Here is a 19,739-nt window from a genome sequence, read left to right on the forward strand (position 1 = left end):
AAATTAAACCATTGATGGGCCAGTAACTCAACGAAAATTGTTTTTTATAAAGATTTTATTGTCAGAAATTGAACTTTTATTGACAGCAGAAAGGCACATTTCAAAGCCACCTACACACAGGGGCGATAGTGACTTTGTCGATAAGTTTTGTAGATTTGGTAAGGCTATGCTGTTTATTATGAATAAATATATTTTAATTACATTAGCTCCGAGCCTACTACTTGTAGTTGCCACTCCTGTCCCCATGAAGCATATTGTTAACAGCTTCTAAAAGAACTTGAACAATAAAACACTGTTTAACCACACCCTACCACAACCTGGGTTAACAAAAACCATAATAAAAATTTAAATTTGTTGGAAAATTAGCAAGGTGACAGGAGTTGTCTGTATGGTGTAGGTTTTTGGTCCGATTCTGCCAACGAAATATAAAGGAACAGACATCTCTTATTGTGACACGGTTTAAGTTCAGAAAACAATTCGAGATTATTTTAATAAATACATTTTGGGTAGCCTATATACTGTTGTAGATTTGAAGATAACAGGAATTAAAATAATGTAAAAACGACTGTTGTAGGAAATCTGTTTGAAGTCAAATGCCCTTTAAATTTCAACCATTGAATAACCGAAGAAAGAAAAAGATAACTGAAACGACCATGACCGCTTATATTTTAGTTGGTCATGTCTTTACTGTAAATATTTTGGAATCACCTTACACAGGGACTGCTATTCGTTACAACTACAGTTCCCATCCGACAAAAACTTTTAACAGCTTCTCAAATAAAGGATATTCAGTTAAACAGTACGCATCTAACCAGAACATGAAAGTCTTGAGGAGCCGTGTCTATATTGCCGCTGGGACTGAGAGACTTGGGCAGATGTTCCATGGTGAACCCTGTGATGGTGATGTTCTGGCTGAGCTCAATGATCATGAAGCCTTGATTGCCAACGAATGCCCAGCACTGCCCAGCAACTATACCTGGCTGTAACAGAAAGAGAAAATAGTACATGCTTCATGTTAACAAAATACAGTAGAAGCCCACTAATCAGACCTTGGCTAGTCCGGTTCCTAGCTTAATACGACCGTGCAATTGTCAATTGCTAAAAATGTTATCACGATAAAATCATGACTATTTGCCATGGTCGTGAAGAGATCATCACCGTCTTCAACAATGGTGGAAAAACCCTAGACATATCCTACAGTCACAGAAAAATCATCAAAGTCTTTGACGATTGCGGCCAAATTCTGACCATCTCCCGTGGCCGTATTGACATCATCACCGTCTTCTGTGGTTGCGGCAAAATATTAAACATCTTCTGAACTTGTGGAGAAATTATCATCGTCTCTAGCAATCAAGGAAACTTAAATGTTGTTAGGGGTCTACCTGGGATCACGGCAAACTCCTGAATATCTCCTTCAATAACGGAAGCATCATTGTCGTCTCCCACGGTCTACTTGTGATAGTGGTTAACTCCTGAATATCTCCTGCAGTAACGGAAACATCTTTGTCGTCTCCCGCGGTCTACTTGTGATAGTGGTTAACTCCGGAATATATCCTGCGGTAACGGAAACATCATTGTCGTGACCCGCGATCGTGACAAAATACGGTTTCCTACGGTAAAGACAACATTTTGATTGTTTGATCGCGCTCTATCAATGTCTGTTAATCAATTAATTTGGTTATTTAATATGCTCCTCGAATAATCCAACCTTTTCAATGTTCCGACCATGGTCCCGTAGTTAACAGATTAGCTGGGCTATACTGTACAAGTTTTCATGTTAAAGGATTTGGATCCTGAAGTGAGAAGGTATCTTAATTCAGTAATAATTGTGGACATAAGGCTTAGTAAAATACACTTTGTGAATTCCAAAAACGGGATGCTAGAAGGTCTGTCTGAAGTGCAGGCTTCAATCCCACAGGTTTCAGGTTCAAAACATTAATTCAGAATTCAGAATCAATAGAACAACTTTTTTAAGCTAAATTTTTAGGTCTTTATGTAGATGAACATCTAAGTTGGAATATTCACGTATAAAGATTATTAATACTTAAAATGTATATATATATCTAGGCTAGTTTACTACTTATATTTGACGCTATTTTTGTACCCATGAACGTGTAAGCCTAAGGAAAATAAAGATGTTATGAATTTGAATTTGAATTCCAATCACTAATTAGCTATGTGATGATGCCGTGACCCTCCAAGCTTAGCCTAATACTAAATAAATCAGTTCAGGAGTGGAGCCTCACGTCCTAGCATGTGAAAGGACATAAATAATGCTGCAAAATCTCAATCTCACCTCCAAAGCAACTTTAGGGTCGTTGCCAGCCTTGCTCCACAGAGGGTATCCCCACACATGGTAGTTGGCAGACTTGGTAGAGAACGTCTCAGTACAACGTGTGCTCACTACGGTCGCACCTGAACAAAACAAATGTTAGTTTGACTGTGCAAATACATTGCTTTTGTAATTAAAATGCAATAAGATTGTTCATCCCGAACATGATTAGAGGGTGCAAAGTAGAATCATACATTCAGAAATTCAGATATGGGTAAATGGAAATGAGGAATTCACACTATTGAGTTTGAATACTGAATTAGAGATCCCAACTATGTTACGGAACAGCTCCTGTTTTGCCGAGTAAAAAGATTAAATTAATACCTCTTGTACTGTCAATGATCCGGTTTTTGGTTGGTCACAAAGGTTTCGGACCTATAGGTTCATTTTGAAGCTGACCAATAAGTTGGAAAAACTTCTTCATCCCTGAAGTTATGGAGTGTCGTTATAAACACTTATACTAAAACAAAAACATTAAACAAAAATTTGACTTAATTGTAATATTGGCAGACACATGGTGTAGCTGTCAGAAGGTGGGTTATTTCCAATATTTAGTCAGCTTGAAGATAAACCTTTTAATTCAAAAACCTTGGTCGCTAGACCATTGACCTGACCATTGACAATACGATAGGTATTTAACCTTTGTATTCATTAAAATAGAATTTAGTTAAATGAACTGTGCTTACAGAGTGCTACTGCATTGACAGTTTTTGGTACAATGATATTTGAGGGAAATAAAATATGCTATGAATACAGGATAGGTAACCTTAGTATAATTCCAAGCCCGGCTTTGGAACATTTCAATAGATATAACATAAATTTTTTTTAAAAATGTTGAATATTCCAAAATGTTATGAAATAGAAATAGCCTACTTTGTTCCATTTCCTTCAAACCCAAAAATAACAAGGCAATTGCATAGATTGTGTTTAGCATATCAAAAGACCAAAAAGACTACTAATTCAAGAACAATCCAACTATGGTATGTCTTCGTCTATGGTATGGTAGCACTTCTATCATTATAGTCAGTACACTTAAAACAGATGTTTCAATCATCTCTCACCAGATGAAGCAAGTGCGTAGTCTACTTTGGCAACTTTATCAGCATCGTATATCGCCAGTAGTCTCTCCACAGTCGCGTTCACAAAGGCTTCAAGTTCTGTAGATGAAGTGACAGGATTCGGCGAACTGTCCGGACTTGCTTCTGAGACCACTTTCTGGAATTCGATAAGGCAAAACTTATTCTCTCTTTGAAAGAAATTATCACAAGAGTGTGCGACAGAAATAATATTGAGTTTCTCCTTTACTTTTTGTACTATGTCAATTCATGTGACATAATCTTGCTATGGGTTGGTTTAAATAGTCCGTTTAACTTGAGTTGGTTTAAAATGTTGCCGTATTTGCAGTAATTAACATCAGTTCATATTTATCATGTTGGTTGCTCAATTCTCAATGGAAAACTGACTACACAGCTTTTTATTGGGGATCGGATACTTCAATCGATAGTCAAAGGTGTTACTTGTTGCATTGAACTCTTTTTGGTTGTTGTTGGTTTTAGTTAGCATTTTAATTTTGATTGCAAAAAAATCTTTTCATGTATTAACAAAAAATCATCAGGTTTGGGGGTGAAAACTAAAAAGTCAAGCAGGGTGTAGAGTTGAATCTAGAATTTATAAAACCTAAAATAGAACAAAAAGTTCTCTAGGAGATTATAATTTCCTTGATATCTCACCTGATTTATCTGAAGATTGATTACTTGCTCCACGATTTCTTCTCTTACTTTAGCAACCTCAAGCAGAATCTGCTCCTTTAATATGATTACTGAAAACAAACATCAACATCATTGAAAAAAATTGTCTAAATCTATAATTGAATAATTTTATTTATAGTTTTGCATTAACCCAAAACTACACAAGAATATTCAATCGGTACACTACCCTTGTACTGAACACAATCACCGGATATGCTTAGCCGGATATGTTCCATGCAAAAATCCGTAGTCTATGTGGACGGACAAATTGCAAGGTTAAAAGAGGCCGTCAATGTCTTAACAAAAATGTAATACCAAGAAATTTTTGAGCCCAAATTTTTAAAGTGAATTCCTTTTAAACATTTTGTTGCTTATTGTGACCACAAAATAAACAGATCTTCCCTAAATTTAGATATTATTTACTAAGGTTGTTTACCTTATCTGTTTCAGGATACTTTGCCTCAGATTTTCATGTATTTGTATCTATATTTTAGTGTTGACAAAAGTTTGCTTTTTGAAAAAGCTGTTCAGTTTAACTTCTGGAGTATGTATCCGAATTAATTGTGGGAGACACTTCTATACTAAACGCCCAACATTGCTAACACTCCTCTTACAATATGAACCCCTGTATTATTACGATACCTTGGTCTTCACTGATCCTCGACTGATCAGTAGACAGTTTTTCCTCCAGTTTTGAACCAAAAGCTGCTTGTTCTGACACTAGTGTCTTGTGCGCATTTAGAGCCATCTGCAACCACAAAATACATTGGTTTTGTATTGTAATGATTAAAGGGTCGATTAAACCGTTGAAATGCAATACACAAGTTGTTTTATAAGTAGAAAAATTACTATGTCTATAAAAAAGAAGGGATTGATTTTTTTAACTTTTTTTTTTTTTTTTATATCACTAAGAAATTGGTGACTACTAATTTAAAATAATTACAGAAAACAAACATTTCTGAAAACAACACATTAAAAAATAATTTCTATATTTCCCAAAAAGGAAAATGTTAGAATTCTTGTTAAGACTTACCTGAAGATCTTGAATCTCTTGTTTCAAAAGTTCCATTTTTGACTCCACAGAACTTTCTTCAGAAACAATCTTATCGCTCAATTCTGCTCTCTGTAAATAAAAATCATGATGAACAAACCAGTTTCAGATTTCTGAGATAATCTAACTATAATTCTGTAAGAATGAAGTTCAACAACAACTGAACAACTGAATGAAGAATCGTGCTAATTCTCTTGGACCAATTACGCTTAAAGACAGTTGTTGTTTCAAGTATAGTGATGGTTTAAAATTAAAATGTTTGGTTAGGCTTCAAAGGTAAATATTGATGGGTATTTATGGGTAATAAAAGAGTAACTAGCCAAGGAATATTGACCAGTTTCAAACAATCAAAAAGTTTTCTTTTCTTATGATCAAGTTTAGTTTCATTATGGTATTCATTAACTGATTAAAACCATGCTAATTCAGTATTTTTTTACTCCGAGTGAGCAGAGTATCTAATAGTTTAAAATGTTCTACACTATCAAAAGCTCTTGTCAGATCTAAAAAAAATCTGTTTTGTTTTGCATGAAGATTAGTGATTAATTTACACAAATTGTTTTCTGCCCGTAAGATATGCATTAAACCATGCTAAATCAGTGTTTTTCTACTCCTTTTTTTAGCAGTAAATATCTAATAGTAATAGTTTAATATGTTCTACACTATCAAAAGCTCTTATCAGATCTAAAAAAATTATCTGTTTTGTTTTGCATGAAGATTTTTATGGTAAAAAACTAAAAAGTCATAGTTCTTATAAACTTTTTTTTTTAATTTTGAAACCTTTTTCAATTTTAGAGGCATTCACAAAATCCATGTTGTATATTTGAGTAAAAGTAATCATAATATAGGATGACGGAAGGTTTTAAGTCTATCAAATTTCTTAAACATAAAAAATCAATAATACAACAAAGACTCACCACTTTGTCCACTTCCAAGTCTATTCTGTCCACAGCAGCCTTCAACGTAGTTTCCACCTGCGCCTGGTTAGACAGCTGTTTCTCCTTCAACACCTGATCAAACTCCGTACTGCTGAGCAGACGACGGACCAGTGCAGCCAACAGCTGTTGATCTCCCAGCAGATGGTCCCAGTTGGCAGCACTACTGGTACTAGGTGGGGGTTGGTTAAACTGTGACTCGTAATGTGGCGCGGAGGGAGTATAATCAGGGGTTGGTGGAGACGCTGGCCACGATATCTAGTCATATACAAATTGTGTTTAAATAAATTTTTAATGGTATTGTTTGTTGTTTAAAGGAGTAAGGGATGATTGAGGATATTTTCTATCAAAATTAGTAAAAAACGGTCTTAACAATGTTTAATACAAGATTCACAACCAATCCAAAACTGTAAAATCACAAAACCAAAACAATTTTTACAGAGGTCAAATCAAGAAACAATTCAAAAAGAGGAATAAGAAAACAATGAGTTCAAATAGAGGGTAGGCAAATATAATGGAGTAGCCTGCAGAAGACTCCAGCCAAGAGTACAACACAAGATAAAGGGTATCTTTACCTACCCTTATCATACTTGTTGTTTTCGTATTTCTTGTTTTGACAATTAGAAAGATCTCTGTGCGGTTTTTGTTAGTGATTTTCCAGCTTCAGCTGGATTAGTGTAATAATCTTTAATGTTTAAGGTACTCTATTATTACCTGAAGGTAGGACCAGATTCCATATCCCAAACTTTGTAAAATCTTTGATCTTTTTACTAATCATGATAAAAAATATCCGCAATAATCGCTCAAATAACAGATAAAATTTATTTTAAACAACTAAACATATTAAAATGACAAATGTGACATGACAATTTGCTGTGACATTACAATTTTTACCATGGCTATAAACAAATATTAGAAAAGAGTTTAATCAAATATTTTAAACACTTACTTCAACACAAAAAAATCCATAAACTATTTTATAACCAATCCTAAAGTCAATACTTTTGCAGATTACTATTTGACAACTTACGGATTGCAAAGGCGCGACTAAGGCAGCGAACCCAGACACTACAACAGCAGGGATTCCGATTATTAACTCGTAGATCCAAAGCAAAGCTGTTGACAGAGCGTAAACCACGGTGGAATAGGTTGTTGCAGCTCCTTCACCTAGAGTGGCAACAGCACTGGCCGAGTAGGATCCTAAACTGGACAGCAGTGCGGAGAAACTGTAACCAGAATAACTATTAGGAGTGAATTGGAAAACATATAATAGATTTATCAGCTATTAGAAGATTATAAAAGAGTGGTGGTGCATAACTAACGCTATTTTGAAATTCAGATTCCATAATAGAATATTTGAGTTTTTTTTCTGTAAAAAGTATGGATACATGAGTGGTATACAGCGGTTTGCACGAGTTGGAAACAAGATTTTACTTTGGAACAACAGTTTTTAAGTTATAAACCCTCGAATTATGGTGTATTCTAAGACATTAATTAACAACTGAATCACGAACCTGTAAAACGGCCACGTAATCCAAGCAGTGACCCCACTAAAATCCAAATCCCACGCCTCCTCAATCACATCGTCCGTGGAAGTGTTATCGGCAGAGCTTTCCCACCATCCGACCAAGGCAATCCACGGGTAAGATATCCACGAGCCGTCGAACCACTGGATCCCCGAGGACATACAGGATATGCTCCAGCCTGCCAGGAATGACAGGGTGTCCCAAAAGTACAAGAATGGGGCAGATGTCCAAGCAGTCACTGTTTCTAGGACGGGTGAAGTATCTTCTTCAGAGAGCCAAGCATAGAGGTAGTACGCTGGAATACAAAATTATTTTGAAAAACTTAGATTTTGAGTTGAGAATATTATGAATAAACAACCCTACATTGTTTTTTTTACTCATTACTTCAGGCTAGACCTAGGGTTACGGCATTATCACTTAGATAAAATACATTGGTGATTAGGAGAGATTTGAACCTAGGACCTCAGAGACAGAAGTCCCGTGCTCAACCACTACACCAGCTTCTTCCCCCAAGCCTACATTGTTAGGACAATATAAGAGATAGTCAATTTTCAAACTAAAAAACAGTATCACATGGTGAATAAATTATTTCTATAAATATAACAAATCCCTTGTAATCTAATAGTGACAGTAAAGGTTAGTTGGTTTTGTGATTCAAACAAAAGAATATTTACAGTAAAAAATTAACTAGAGCTAGTTTAACAACAGAAAAAAAACAAAAGGGAATAGGTACTTTGTGGACAATAAAAGAAGACGTAATTTAACGCTACTCCATATTTACAATTATACGCTTGTATTAATTTGCAAGACTATTTAAAACATTTTGAACTTTGATATTGTTTCATTGCATTAGTTATCATTAGGACTTTTGGGGGACTGGTTATTCATAAAGGAATTTCCAGTAGGAAGTGAACAAATGCAAAGGTACTGCAGGTAATGCAAAATACAGCCAATTAAGAGTGTCCTAGCAACCTACCTAGCAAATCAATATGTAATTTGAACCTCTTTCTATGAGTTAAGCTTAGCAAGTGATTTTGTTGTATAAATCATAACAATGTTCTTTTAAAATAAAAATAGCTAAAGAAACGGTCGTTAACACAATTTACTTTGCCTAGTCAGTAAACCTTAAAATAAACCTTGATTGATTTCCACCTAATGCTTTATAAGATTACTACAATTAAATAGGAAAGGAATACAACTCACCATAGCACCACCATAATCGATTGATTTGATTTTCCGCCTCTTACAATCGTATCATCGACCCCAGTTGTATTCCCTTCCTTCAAAGACACTAGTTAAACTGTTATTTAAATTTAATAGTTTTTTTCTTAAAAATAAAAACAGGATCGTATTGGTTTATACTTAAGAAAAGTTGTAGAAGCATAATCGTTAACAATCAAACATTTGTCATGATAGTAGCCATAGCCTTTCAAGGAGGTTATAAAGCAGAAAAGAGCTACTTTCTTAAAATCTAGCACATAAAATTGATACACTACTGTTGATTATAGTAACAGAAACTAGATTCTATCACTGAAGCCACTCATTTGATCAAGTTTGACAGAACCAAATTTAATAATTTTATCAAAATATAAATGGAATAAATGTGAACAACACAAAAAAACAGCAGCTTTCTGAGTCAGAATACTTAAACGGGAATAGTTGTAATTTTACTAGTGGATACTTTGATTATCTTTGTACAACATTTCAGCTGATATGGTCCAGGTTTTTTTTTTATGACACAATCTAACGTATGAATTTCAAGGACATGGTTCAATGCGGCTAAACGCTGCAGCAGTGGCGATGAAGTAGACTGACAGATACATAAATCCATGCAAAGTAAATTATATTGTTTTTTACTTCAGTGTCCAAACTAAAACTCAAAACCATCGTAACATTGGAAAAGCGATCACGTCAACATTTGTGAGGATCAGTTGTAGCTTGTAATCGCAGCGGTTTCACTATAATAACATGATCATGGGAATGACCTTACTCCGCAATCACAAAAACATGGTTGTCATTTATCGCGAAAAAAGGGAACCAACAGAATGCCGTTATGGACTGACTTGGGGCTGACATATAGACTATTGGCAGCAATTATTTCAATATTGCAGAATGATCCGCTGAGGAATTTATACACAATCTACAGGACATTTTTGTCCTAAAATGCTGTAAAAGATTTTGAGTCTTTCCCGTTTCCCGGACCACTAGACACCCTGGTTATTAATAAGTTTATTACAATGTTATTTGCAATGTGCAAACTATTTAGTATGTTATTTTAAGTCACTAAGTTTTTTATGTGTTTTAGTTTTGGGTTTGCTTGTAAAAAAGAAACAACCCAAGTCTGCCACCCATACTTTTGAAACTACCTGCTCCCAATTCTTGAACCACAATCACAAAATAAATACACCTTTAAGTCACAGAATTACAAAATACATTTTTCTACAGCCTTAGCAACCTTTTGTCAAAGATTAAGAACTTTTTAGTTAGGAACAAATTATTAGGTATTGAGAATTGACTTTGAAAAAGTGGTATTAAATTCATCAATGCTTGTTTTATGGTTTGATTATTGAGATTTGTTGGTATGACTTATAACCTATGTCTGATAGCCTATTAATATACTTTCTGGGGGAAAAAAGTACCAAGATATTGTTAGTTTTTTTAATTCCACAAAAATAACAATTATCTTTGGATATAAAATAGTATAAACCTATATACTAGTAGGCACCATAAGGGAAAAAGCACCATGATTAACAATAATAAGTGTAAGCTAAGCTATGTTAAGGCTTTGTGATGTTAATAAGCTTAACTTTATATAAATATAAATGTTGAATATGTCACCTATATATGGTAAACTAATACTATGGTAATATGATTATAAAATTTGCTCATCAAATTATAACTTATTTTTCAAATTTATAGACGAATTAAAAATAATTATTTTTTTCAAATCACTGTTTATTAAAAATGACTACTACAGAATGAATTTTATTATTTTTCCATTTCATAAATTAGGCTTGACTTATCCTTTTAAAGGAAAAAATTGTGTTAAACTTTTTAAAAGTGTTTAGAGTTTATTACCAAATTACTTTTATTTTCAATAGAATGAAAATTGCACAGGGAATCTAAAACCTATTAGTTTACTAAATAAAGCTTGAACAGCAAAATATTATAAATTATAAAACTTACAAATTAAAACAAACGTAGTTTTTACTTAGTATGAATACTGTTGTGTGATGTGTGTTTGATTTGATTTGATGTAAAACTGTAATAACTACCTGCTACAGCTACATAATGTTGGAATGTAATTAAACTATACCTTTGGTGTACATATAATTCTAATAAACATGGCACTCTGAGAAAAGAAAAATATGTTTAACAGATACAATCTACAGAAAACAGTACAAACATGCTTAATTGTAAATGGAATTGTAAAGCAGTCTTCAAAGTTTCAAGTCTTACAATGTTTTTGGTAAGGCATTTACAAAGAGTAAAAATTAAACATTCTAATGTTGTAAAAAAACTTATCCATTCTCCATGTTTGGTTTTTACAAAAAATAAATTCAAACTTATTACTGCTCAAGTTACATGGTTATTTTAAACAAACACATTTATGTGCAAAGAAAAAATATATCAATTAGTAAAGATTATCAAAGTTGTAGATTAAAAATACTATTCTAATGTTAGCACACATAGCTAAAGAAAATATAAAATAAATAAATAAACACCAATTCTTGGTTAGAATGTATAGATAGACTATAATATATTTTTCCTGTCATTTATTCATCTCATGACAAAATCTTTTTAGAGAATGCCTCTTACCCCAAAGCTTATGATATAGCCTATTGCGACTTTTCATATATTAGTATGCAATAATTATAAATTTACATTTATTGACAATTAATTTCAACAAAAGAACCTAATTGTTCCCTACATTAAAAAAACCAAATCCCTTTTTCATATTTAAACAATTGTATTTATCAATCAAAGAAAAATCTCACTAAAAATTGTGCTTTTCTTATAATTTTCAACTTTTGAATGGTCTAAGTACCAAACATTTCTTAAAATCTTAAAAAAAAAATTTCTCATAAACTAACAACCAATTCTTAACTAAAGATTTAAGAAAACACAAACCACATGACCAAGTTTACTGCACTACACAAAATTCCATTTTAACCAAATTGTATTGTAACTAAATTTGATTTTATACCTTACAATGTTAAATAATATACTTAAAGCTCGTAAAAAAACCTTTCAACTCGTGTACTGCAGTAAATAGTCAACACTAAACTATCGAGTCTACGGGTGAAAACATTGTGTATTCCCAATTGGAAATGTTGAACACACGTTCAACTGTGTCTTTTGAAGGAAAGGAAAATTTAGCAGAGAGTAAACCTGCAAAAAATCAATACTAATTACTTACCTGATATTAATAAGTTAGACGCTTATTTATTCATCTGATTTATTGTTGTTTGCATGATCATGTTCACTTGCTTGCTATATCAATAACTGTGGAAAAACAACAGTTTGTCGTCCAGTACATGTGTTATTTTTTTACTAATTGTATGGTAATATTTGGGGGACATTTTTAAATTCATGAAAAACACATTGTTTTGAAATTAATTAACAAAATCTCATGAGGTAGGGATGTGAATTAGGCTAACTGATCAAGTATTGTAAACTTGATATTTCAATAATTTTTCAGATTTGTTTACTGTTATTTAATTAGCAAACTTTTAATCTAAAAAAACATGTTGTTAATGTTGCATAGAATAAATATTTTGTTTTAAAGGACCTGTGGGTTCTCGATATTTTTGAGTTGGATCGAGCCAACGTCAGTGATTTCGCAATATCCGCTGAGAAGATGTTTTCAATTTCGATGTGTCCGCAAAAGATGTTCATGATTCATCGTGATGTAGGGGGAAATAATGTACAATAGTAAACCAACCAATTGTTTGTATAGCAATTAAAATGTTTTAAAATCAATACTTTTCATAGTAACCCGATTTTGGTCCGATACCCAAGGGCCAAAATATTTTACCCCACCCCACCCAAAGTAAAAGTCTGGCCCGCAGACCCCTAATTAATTTTACTGGTAAACCATCCAACACTTAATTTTAGTAATAAACTTCAGCCAAGACAACACATACAAAAAAGGTTGACAAAAAGTTAACTAAAAAAATATTTACAAATAATTAATTAAAGACTCAATACTAACCTGCCCAAAGTAAGATAGGAATCAATAGAAGTATCAAGGCCCATTTTCTTCTCTGTTGTGAAGTTCCCCATTTGTCCACTTGAAGTAGAGAGTTGACCTGAAAATAATTTAGCGTAATTTAAACCAATAACTAGTCATGGTTAGGACTTTGGTTATGGATAAAACTAGACATTCCATTGAATTTAAATTGTTTTCATGATAAGGATTAGCAAGTTCTAGAATATAAATGAACATACTTAAATTGAAGCACCAATAGTGTGGCATACAAAGCTGTGATTGATGTTAGGATATTAATTGATTAACGTAGGTGTGTGATGGTCAGGCAGTTATTGAGCGTATTTTTTAGTTTGAGCCCAAAGCCCAGTTTTGGCTATTGCCCTTAATATTGGCAATCGGTCAGTGGAAGCGTGTCGCAACTCCGCTAGCCAGCATTGTCTTGCAATTTATTTGGGGTTTTATTGAGTGTCACAAAGTATTGAGTACATTGATTGCTACATCACGTTCGCTTGTTTGGATCGTGGCATGGAATGTATGGCCTAATTGTTCTGCTGACATGAGGTGTCATCATTCCGTGTGACGTGTAGGACTGCCGAACCTGGGGGTAGCCAGTCAATAGGGTTTGAAGAGTCCATGAGCCACGGTTACGCGCTATCTTTCCCTCCCCCGCGGGTGTCATTCAAGTTTTTAAGAAGGGATCAAAAGTAAACATAAATAATTATCGACCAATCACCTTACTATCAAACATATCAAAAATTTTTGAAAAGGTTATGTGTGATAACCTAAGTAGATTTCTTGAAAATAATTCTTTCTTTCACAATTACCAATTTGGCTTCAGAAAAAGCATGAACACTCAAACAGCTCTATCAAATTTTGTTAATAAAACCATGTTGGCCTTGGATGAATCACAGTATGCAGCTGGTGTTTTCTGTGATTTGTCTAAGGCATTTGACTGTGTCAATCATGAACTTCTAATTCACAAACTTAGTAAAATTGGAATAACAGGTAACATTCTTAAATGGTTTAGATCATATTTGGCAAACCGTAAACAAAGAACTCTCATCATAAAAAAGGGAATAAAGTACTATTCAGACTGGATAAATACAGAATGTGGAATTCCTCAAGGCTCAATTCTGGGGCCTTTATTATTCATCATCTATATCATACTGTTTGCAGATGATACCACTGCTTTTGTGAAAGGCAACTCAATGTCGGATGTGCAAATTTCAGTAAACAAAACTTTGGAAGATCTCTGTGAATGGTTTACAGCTAATGGTCTGGCACTAAACAGTGATAAAACAAACGGCTTATTTTTTAAAAGTCAAACATGACAGATATTTCACAACAAAAATTTCTCGGAGTGATCATTGACCAAAAACTAAATTGGAAGGAACATATTGATTATTTGTTAAAAAAATTAAGATCATTATTTTTTGCTTTTTCAGTTCTTTCTCAGTGTGCATCAAAAAATGTTACCAGAATAGTTTATTTTTCCAACGTAGAATCGATTTTGAGGTATGGCATTACCTTATGGGGAAATTCAACAAATAGTAAAAAGATATTTTCATTGCAAAAAAGATTCATTAGAAATATGGCAAACGCTAAATTTAGGGCTCCCTGATAAAAAAACATTTCAAAAATCAATCTATATTAACTTTCCCCAGCCTGTTCATTTATGAAAGCCTTAATTATGTCGATGAAAATAAAAAAGATTTTGAAAAGTTCTTAATAAAAAATAAATACAACACTAGAAACAAGAACCTTTACAGTTACCCAATCCATCGGACAACAAAATTTGAAAAATGTCCTTTTTATACAGGCCTGAAGCTGTACAACCATTTGCCGAATAAATTTAAACAATTGGCAGTAAATGTTTTTAAAGTTAAAATTAAAGAAATTCTACTGGATAAGAATTTCTACTGGTTTTATTATTATTCCATCTCAGACTTTTTAGCAGACACCTCCTTGGGTTAGTCATTGTACATTTTTTTTATTGTTATTGTAATTTTCTATGTTTTATGTAAAATGTTTTTTCCATGTTATTTTATTATTAAGATTTATGTAATTGACAAGACACCAGTTACTGCTATAAGCACCTAATGTAACGTTATTTGTGTCAATAAATTTATTTGATTTGATTTGATTTGGTGTCCGTGGGGGTGGGCATGTCCGCACTAAATCACTTTTACATAGGCTATATTTTTAATTGATAGTAACTTATAAAAAATCACTTTGTTCATTTAACATAATAAATTAAGTGTTGAATTCTCTACTAGCTGCATTCGTTATTGAGTTTTCTGCCCTTACCTTTCGAGGTTGCTACAGGTGAACTGAGCCACGGATGCAAGCGATTTGGAGTATGGCTTATGTCAATTTTTCATTACTGTCGAATATCAATATGCCAACTTTTTAACCAAGCCAGACTAAAAGAACTAATTATTGTAAACTACTGCATCTTCTGTGTCAAATCAAATAACATGGTAGGCTAACAGAAACTTAAGGAGAAAATCGATTTTTGACAGCAGCGCCCATTTACCTAGATGCATGCTCGATTATTAAAAATTGGGCTATAGGAGGTTCATATAAATGTCTTTTTATGTATCTAAAAGTAAATGCTAGGTCCAAACCAAAGGTAGAAAATAGAACTTTAGATACTGGCGCAATTTGTGACTGTCTCATTCAAGTAGGCCTATGTTCTTTTTTAATAAAAAAGTGGCAACTGGCGGTCCATATAGATAATATGTCTGTCTAATCCAATATCCAAAAGTCAATGGTGATGGTAAATAGAAGCTCAATTGCAGCACACTCTTGAGCCGCTCACTCGACTATGTTCTGTTTGAACGGAAAAGTAACCTCTTCAAGTCATATAGATGGGATATCGGCACTGCCACCAGTACTAACCTTCCACAGCAGCCATACGTCAGCTTTTTGTACTGCCAACGCCATCTTGTAAAGCCACAATACAGGATACTGATACCATGACACATCTGTCGTCTGCTTCAGCGGAACTCTTGCTGTAACAGAACCACTGTTATGTACATGTACGTAACACAGGATTCTGGGTGTTAAACATATTTTCTGTTTCCATATCTTAGGTAGATAAATATTCAGTAACATCTTAAGATGATTTCACTTAAACAAAGATAACAACTTTAGTGTGTAGTGCATTTCGTTGAGTTAGAAAGTATAGAACCAAAAAAGTGCAAGTTGAAACTGCATAGAATTCAGAGTACAGATAAACTTCATGGAATTTCCAGGACATTTAAATATATAGTCAGGTAGTAAGCTTTCTTGCACTCAGTTTGGAGTCAGGACTTTTGTTTTAATCATTTGGTTTGTCTGGCTACACTATAATACACATGTTTGACGTAGTGATTAAATGTTTATGAATGTGAATGTTTCTTCAAACTGCAAGTAGGACAAAAGTGGTTACAGAGAGAAATGCAGGAGCGAGGAGTTGACAATATGGTATGCATTGTGGTAAAACAATCAGAAAGTATAGTTAAGTTCAGGTGCTTAAAGTCCGGAGCGTATCTTTTGTATTATTCCAGGGTGGCCAATTGAATATCGTTATTGGTGAATTTATGAATTCTTCCAGATTTAAGAATCAGCACGAAGAGGGTCGCTAGGTTGACCACAAAACGAGGGGAGCTCTAATATAACTCGAAAATGGATGTTAAGAAATTTAATAATTTTTCATCAAATAACCATTTACATGCAAACCAGAATGGCAGAATATACATATTAGTACCCATAGTACATAAATTGGTACGTTACGGTAATTCAGGAGGGGTAGGCTGGGCAAAGCTTAGTCTAGAAATTATGGTCTGGACATTTGACTCCCGTATTATCACAGGAGCCATGCAAACGGACCCAGCACACCCACTAGTACAATGATTTAAATTCAACGGTTGAAGCTAACTGGCCTGATAAGCAGTATTGACCTCAGCCACCGTCAGGAGCGGCAAATTCAAAATTCAATCAATCCTAGAATGTCATAATTAACATAGGTTTAAAATTTACTAATAAACTAGGCCTATGTACTGGCATAGTGTACAGACAAGGGCGGAAAAGCTGTGTACCGACTATCCCCAACAATGTACAATGATTGTATATTGTATTGGTTAGGGGTCGACGGGGCCCCGAAATTTTCGGGTCAGGTCGGGCCAACAACAAGGCCCGATGGTCGGGTCGGACCAAGAATAATAACGGGCCAAAATCGGGCCGGGTCAGAAAACTCAGAAATATATCATTATTTTATGCCTGAAATGTACTGTTTCATTTATTTCCTACCCAACTTCCCCACATTAAACCATGCTTTCGGGCTAGACCAACATTTTACTTGTTAGTTATTAAGTAGGAAGCAAGGTAAGTAAAATGACAACATTCGCAGACGGCAGAATAAGCCTAACTGTAACAACAACAACTGGAACTGGATTAAAAGTACAACCATCTGTTTGAGAGTTAGAGAGAGGGAAAAGAAGTCCCGCAGTACCCGCACTGTGGGATGTTTATTTCATAATACGAAGTTACGATAGTGAATCGGCAGCGTAATTTAGATCCGAGCTACATCCATAATAGTAATAAAAAAGTATTTTTAAAGTCGTTATACATTTCTAGTTTCGTAAGCAAATGCACTTTGTAAAACAGCGTATAAATTAAGAGCTTCCTAAACGTATTTAAGAAATGAATTACAATTAGAATCTCTCATAAGCAAGAGTTGAGTGTAGTTGTACAGCTGTTGCCTATTATTGGACAGATGAAAATAACGGCAGGGTTACCATTGACAACTATACAAAGAATAAAGAATACATAACCCAATCTTACAAGCCAACAAATGAAAGAAGGTGGACACCGTTCAATAGTTCCGAGAGCCGCCGTGAGCGCTAGCAGTAGTTTTTTTTTCGTTTCATTGTAGACACATTACACAAATAGCCCAAAATTCCAACAGGCTACCGAAAAATTGTTGTTTTCATTAATCGGTCATGACTCCGCTTTGAAACGTAAACACGCTGGAGTGGAGCTATATATTCTGTAAATAATAAATATAAAAGTGGACGGGCAGCGTTCAATAGTTCCGAGAGCCGCCATGAGCGCTAGCAGTAGTTTTTTCGTTTCATTGTAAACATATTACCGTACACAAACAAATAGCACGAAATTGCAACAGGCGACCAAAAAATTGTTGTTCTCATTAATGATTCATAACTCCGCTTTGAAACATCAACACGCTGGAGTGGAGCTATATATTCTGTAAATATAAAAACTAATCAAAGTTTCTAGTAAAAATGTGCGAATTATGTTTACGGAATTGAAATGAAAGACTAATATTCCATTCCTCCGACTTGCACGCTAATAGTTAATTCACGATCAGAGTAGTTCGTTTTAAAGGTCATCGGCTGAATTTTGATCGCATGTAATATTTATAATAATCACTCAAGATATCTACTTCAAATGATAAATAATTGTTTACCATGACATGTTCCATGCTTGAAAAGCGGGTTTTCTTTCTCTATGCACTATGCGGACAGGTCTGTAAACTGTTCCTGTAACTCTGTCTCACATTCTAGCCTATGGCTATGTCTTATTTTTTTCGATTAAATTGGCTATTGGCTGTGCGTGTTGTGACAGTGACAGTGATACACCGATACACTGATACGTGACATGGTTATTGGTTGTTTTGTTTTTGTTTATTCGATGATATTTTAATTGTAATAATAACTTCGATGTCAGTGGCTTTTAGTTTAAGTGAAGAGTAATTATCTTCGTATTTTTTTTTTATCAAATGAAATAAATGGATGTTGATCAAGGAGCAAGCACCAGCGGCGGCGGTGGTCGAACTTTGCCGGTTAAAAACAATCCTTTATGGAGCTATTTCAAGAGAGGGACAAAAGATGAATGTAAGTGTAACTTTTGTTTGCAAATATTAAAGTCCCGATACGGTAATACAACTAGCCTAAGACGGCATTTGGAAAGGAAACATTATGTACACTACACGAAATTCCTTAAAGAAGAGGAAGAGTTTAAGAAGGAAAAGGCTAGCAAACCTAGGCCTAAGCCCCATACTGATACCAGCAGCAGTTCCACCCAACTCGGTATTGATAAATTTGTATCTCAAAAAGAGAAGTATGGTCAAAACCACCCTAAAACAATAGCGGTAAAAAATGCTGTTACAAGATGGATGGTTGAAAGTCTACATCCTTTTAGCTTGGTAGAAGAGCCAGGCTTCTTAAAGGTATTAGAAATCGCTGACAGTAAGATTAGTTTGCCTTCAGCTAAAACCTTTTCAAGATCACTTGTTCCTGAACTTTTTGAAAAGACAGTTAGTAAAATTAAATGTGAGCTAGACAGCGAAAAACCTACACTACAGTCACTGTCAATCACAACTGACATGTGGACATCCATGAACACAACAGCATACCTAGCAGTTACAGCCCAGTATGTCACAAAAGGTTTATCACTGACATCGTGTTGCTTAGGATGTCCAGTTGTAAAAGAAGCTCACACTGGTGAAGTGATAAGTCGTGAGCTTGCTAAATTGTTGAACAAATGGGGCTTAACAACAATCCCTTTATACTGTGTGACAGATAACGCATCCAATATGCGCACAGCAGTATCCCATATGCAAGAGGTCACTCAGCTGCTATGTTTTGCCCATACCTTAAACCTAATGGTAAAAGATACCAAAAAAGATCACAGTGGGCTTGACTCTTTACTGCACAAATGCAAGAACATTGTTGGACATTTTCGTCACAGTCCAACGGCAAAAGCTAACCTTCATTCTCGGCTTAAACAGCTTGGAATGAAAGAACTAGAGCTGATACAAAATGTGGAGACCCGTTGGAATTCGGAATATACAATGATGGAAAGGCTCTGCACTTTGAAAGATGCCATTGTAATAGAGCTTAGTCAGCCTAATTGCAATATTGACAACCTGACAT

The 19,739-nt window shown here is 34.3% G+C and overlaps 1 protein-coding gene across 3 annotated transcripts in view; it reads right to left on the bottom strand.

Moving 5' to 3' along the window:
• The window catches only part of LOC129005030 (uncharacterized), a 63,870-nt gene that overhangs the window by 7,042 nt on the left and 37,089 nt on the right, over window positions 1-19,739 (bottom strand). For all 3 annotated transcript variants that reach the window (XM_054433782.1, XM_054433784.1, XM_054433783.1), the window contains 11 exons: window positions 15,703-15,815; window positions 12,805-12,901; window positions 7,578-7,884; window positions 7,094-7,289; window positions 6,046-6,321; window positions 5,114-5,203; window positions 4,723-4,828; window positions 4,063-4,151; window positions 3,394-3,547; window positions 2,297-2,415; window positions 813-980 (listed from right to left, as the gene is read on the bottom strand). In XM_054433782.1, the coding sequence (XP_054289757.1) occupies window positions 813-980; window positions 2,297-2,415; window positions 3,394-3,547; window positions 4,063-4,151; window positions 4,723-4,828; window positions 5,114-5,203; window positions 6,046-6,321; window positions 7,094-7,289; window positions 7,578-7,884; window positions 12,805-12,901; window positions 15,703-15,815 (1,715 nt within the window). The remainder of the gene's footprint in view (window positions 1-812; window positions 981-2,296; window positions 2,416-3,393; window positions 3,548-4,062; window positions 4,152-4,722; window positions 4,829-5,113; window positions 5,204-6,045; window positions 6,322-7,093; window positions 7,290-7,577; window positions 7,885-12,804; window positions 12,902-15,702; window positions 15,816-19,739) is intronic.

This window comes from Macrosteles quadrilineatus, unplaced genomic scaffold, assembly GCF_028750875.1.
Source record: "Macrosteles quadrilineatus isolate MER2022 unplaced genomic scaffold, UCM_ALF_1.0 Scaffold_14__1_contigs__length_3811126, whole genome shotgun sequence".
In the NCBI taxonomy this organism is placed as follows: Eukaryota; Metazoa; Arthropoda; class Insecta; order Hemiptera; family Cicadellidae; genus Macrosteles; species Macrosteles quadrilineatus.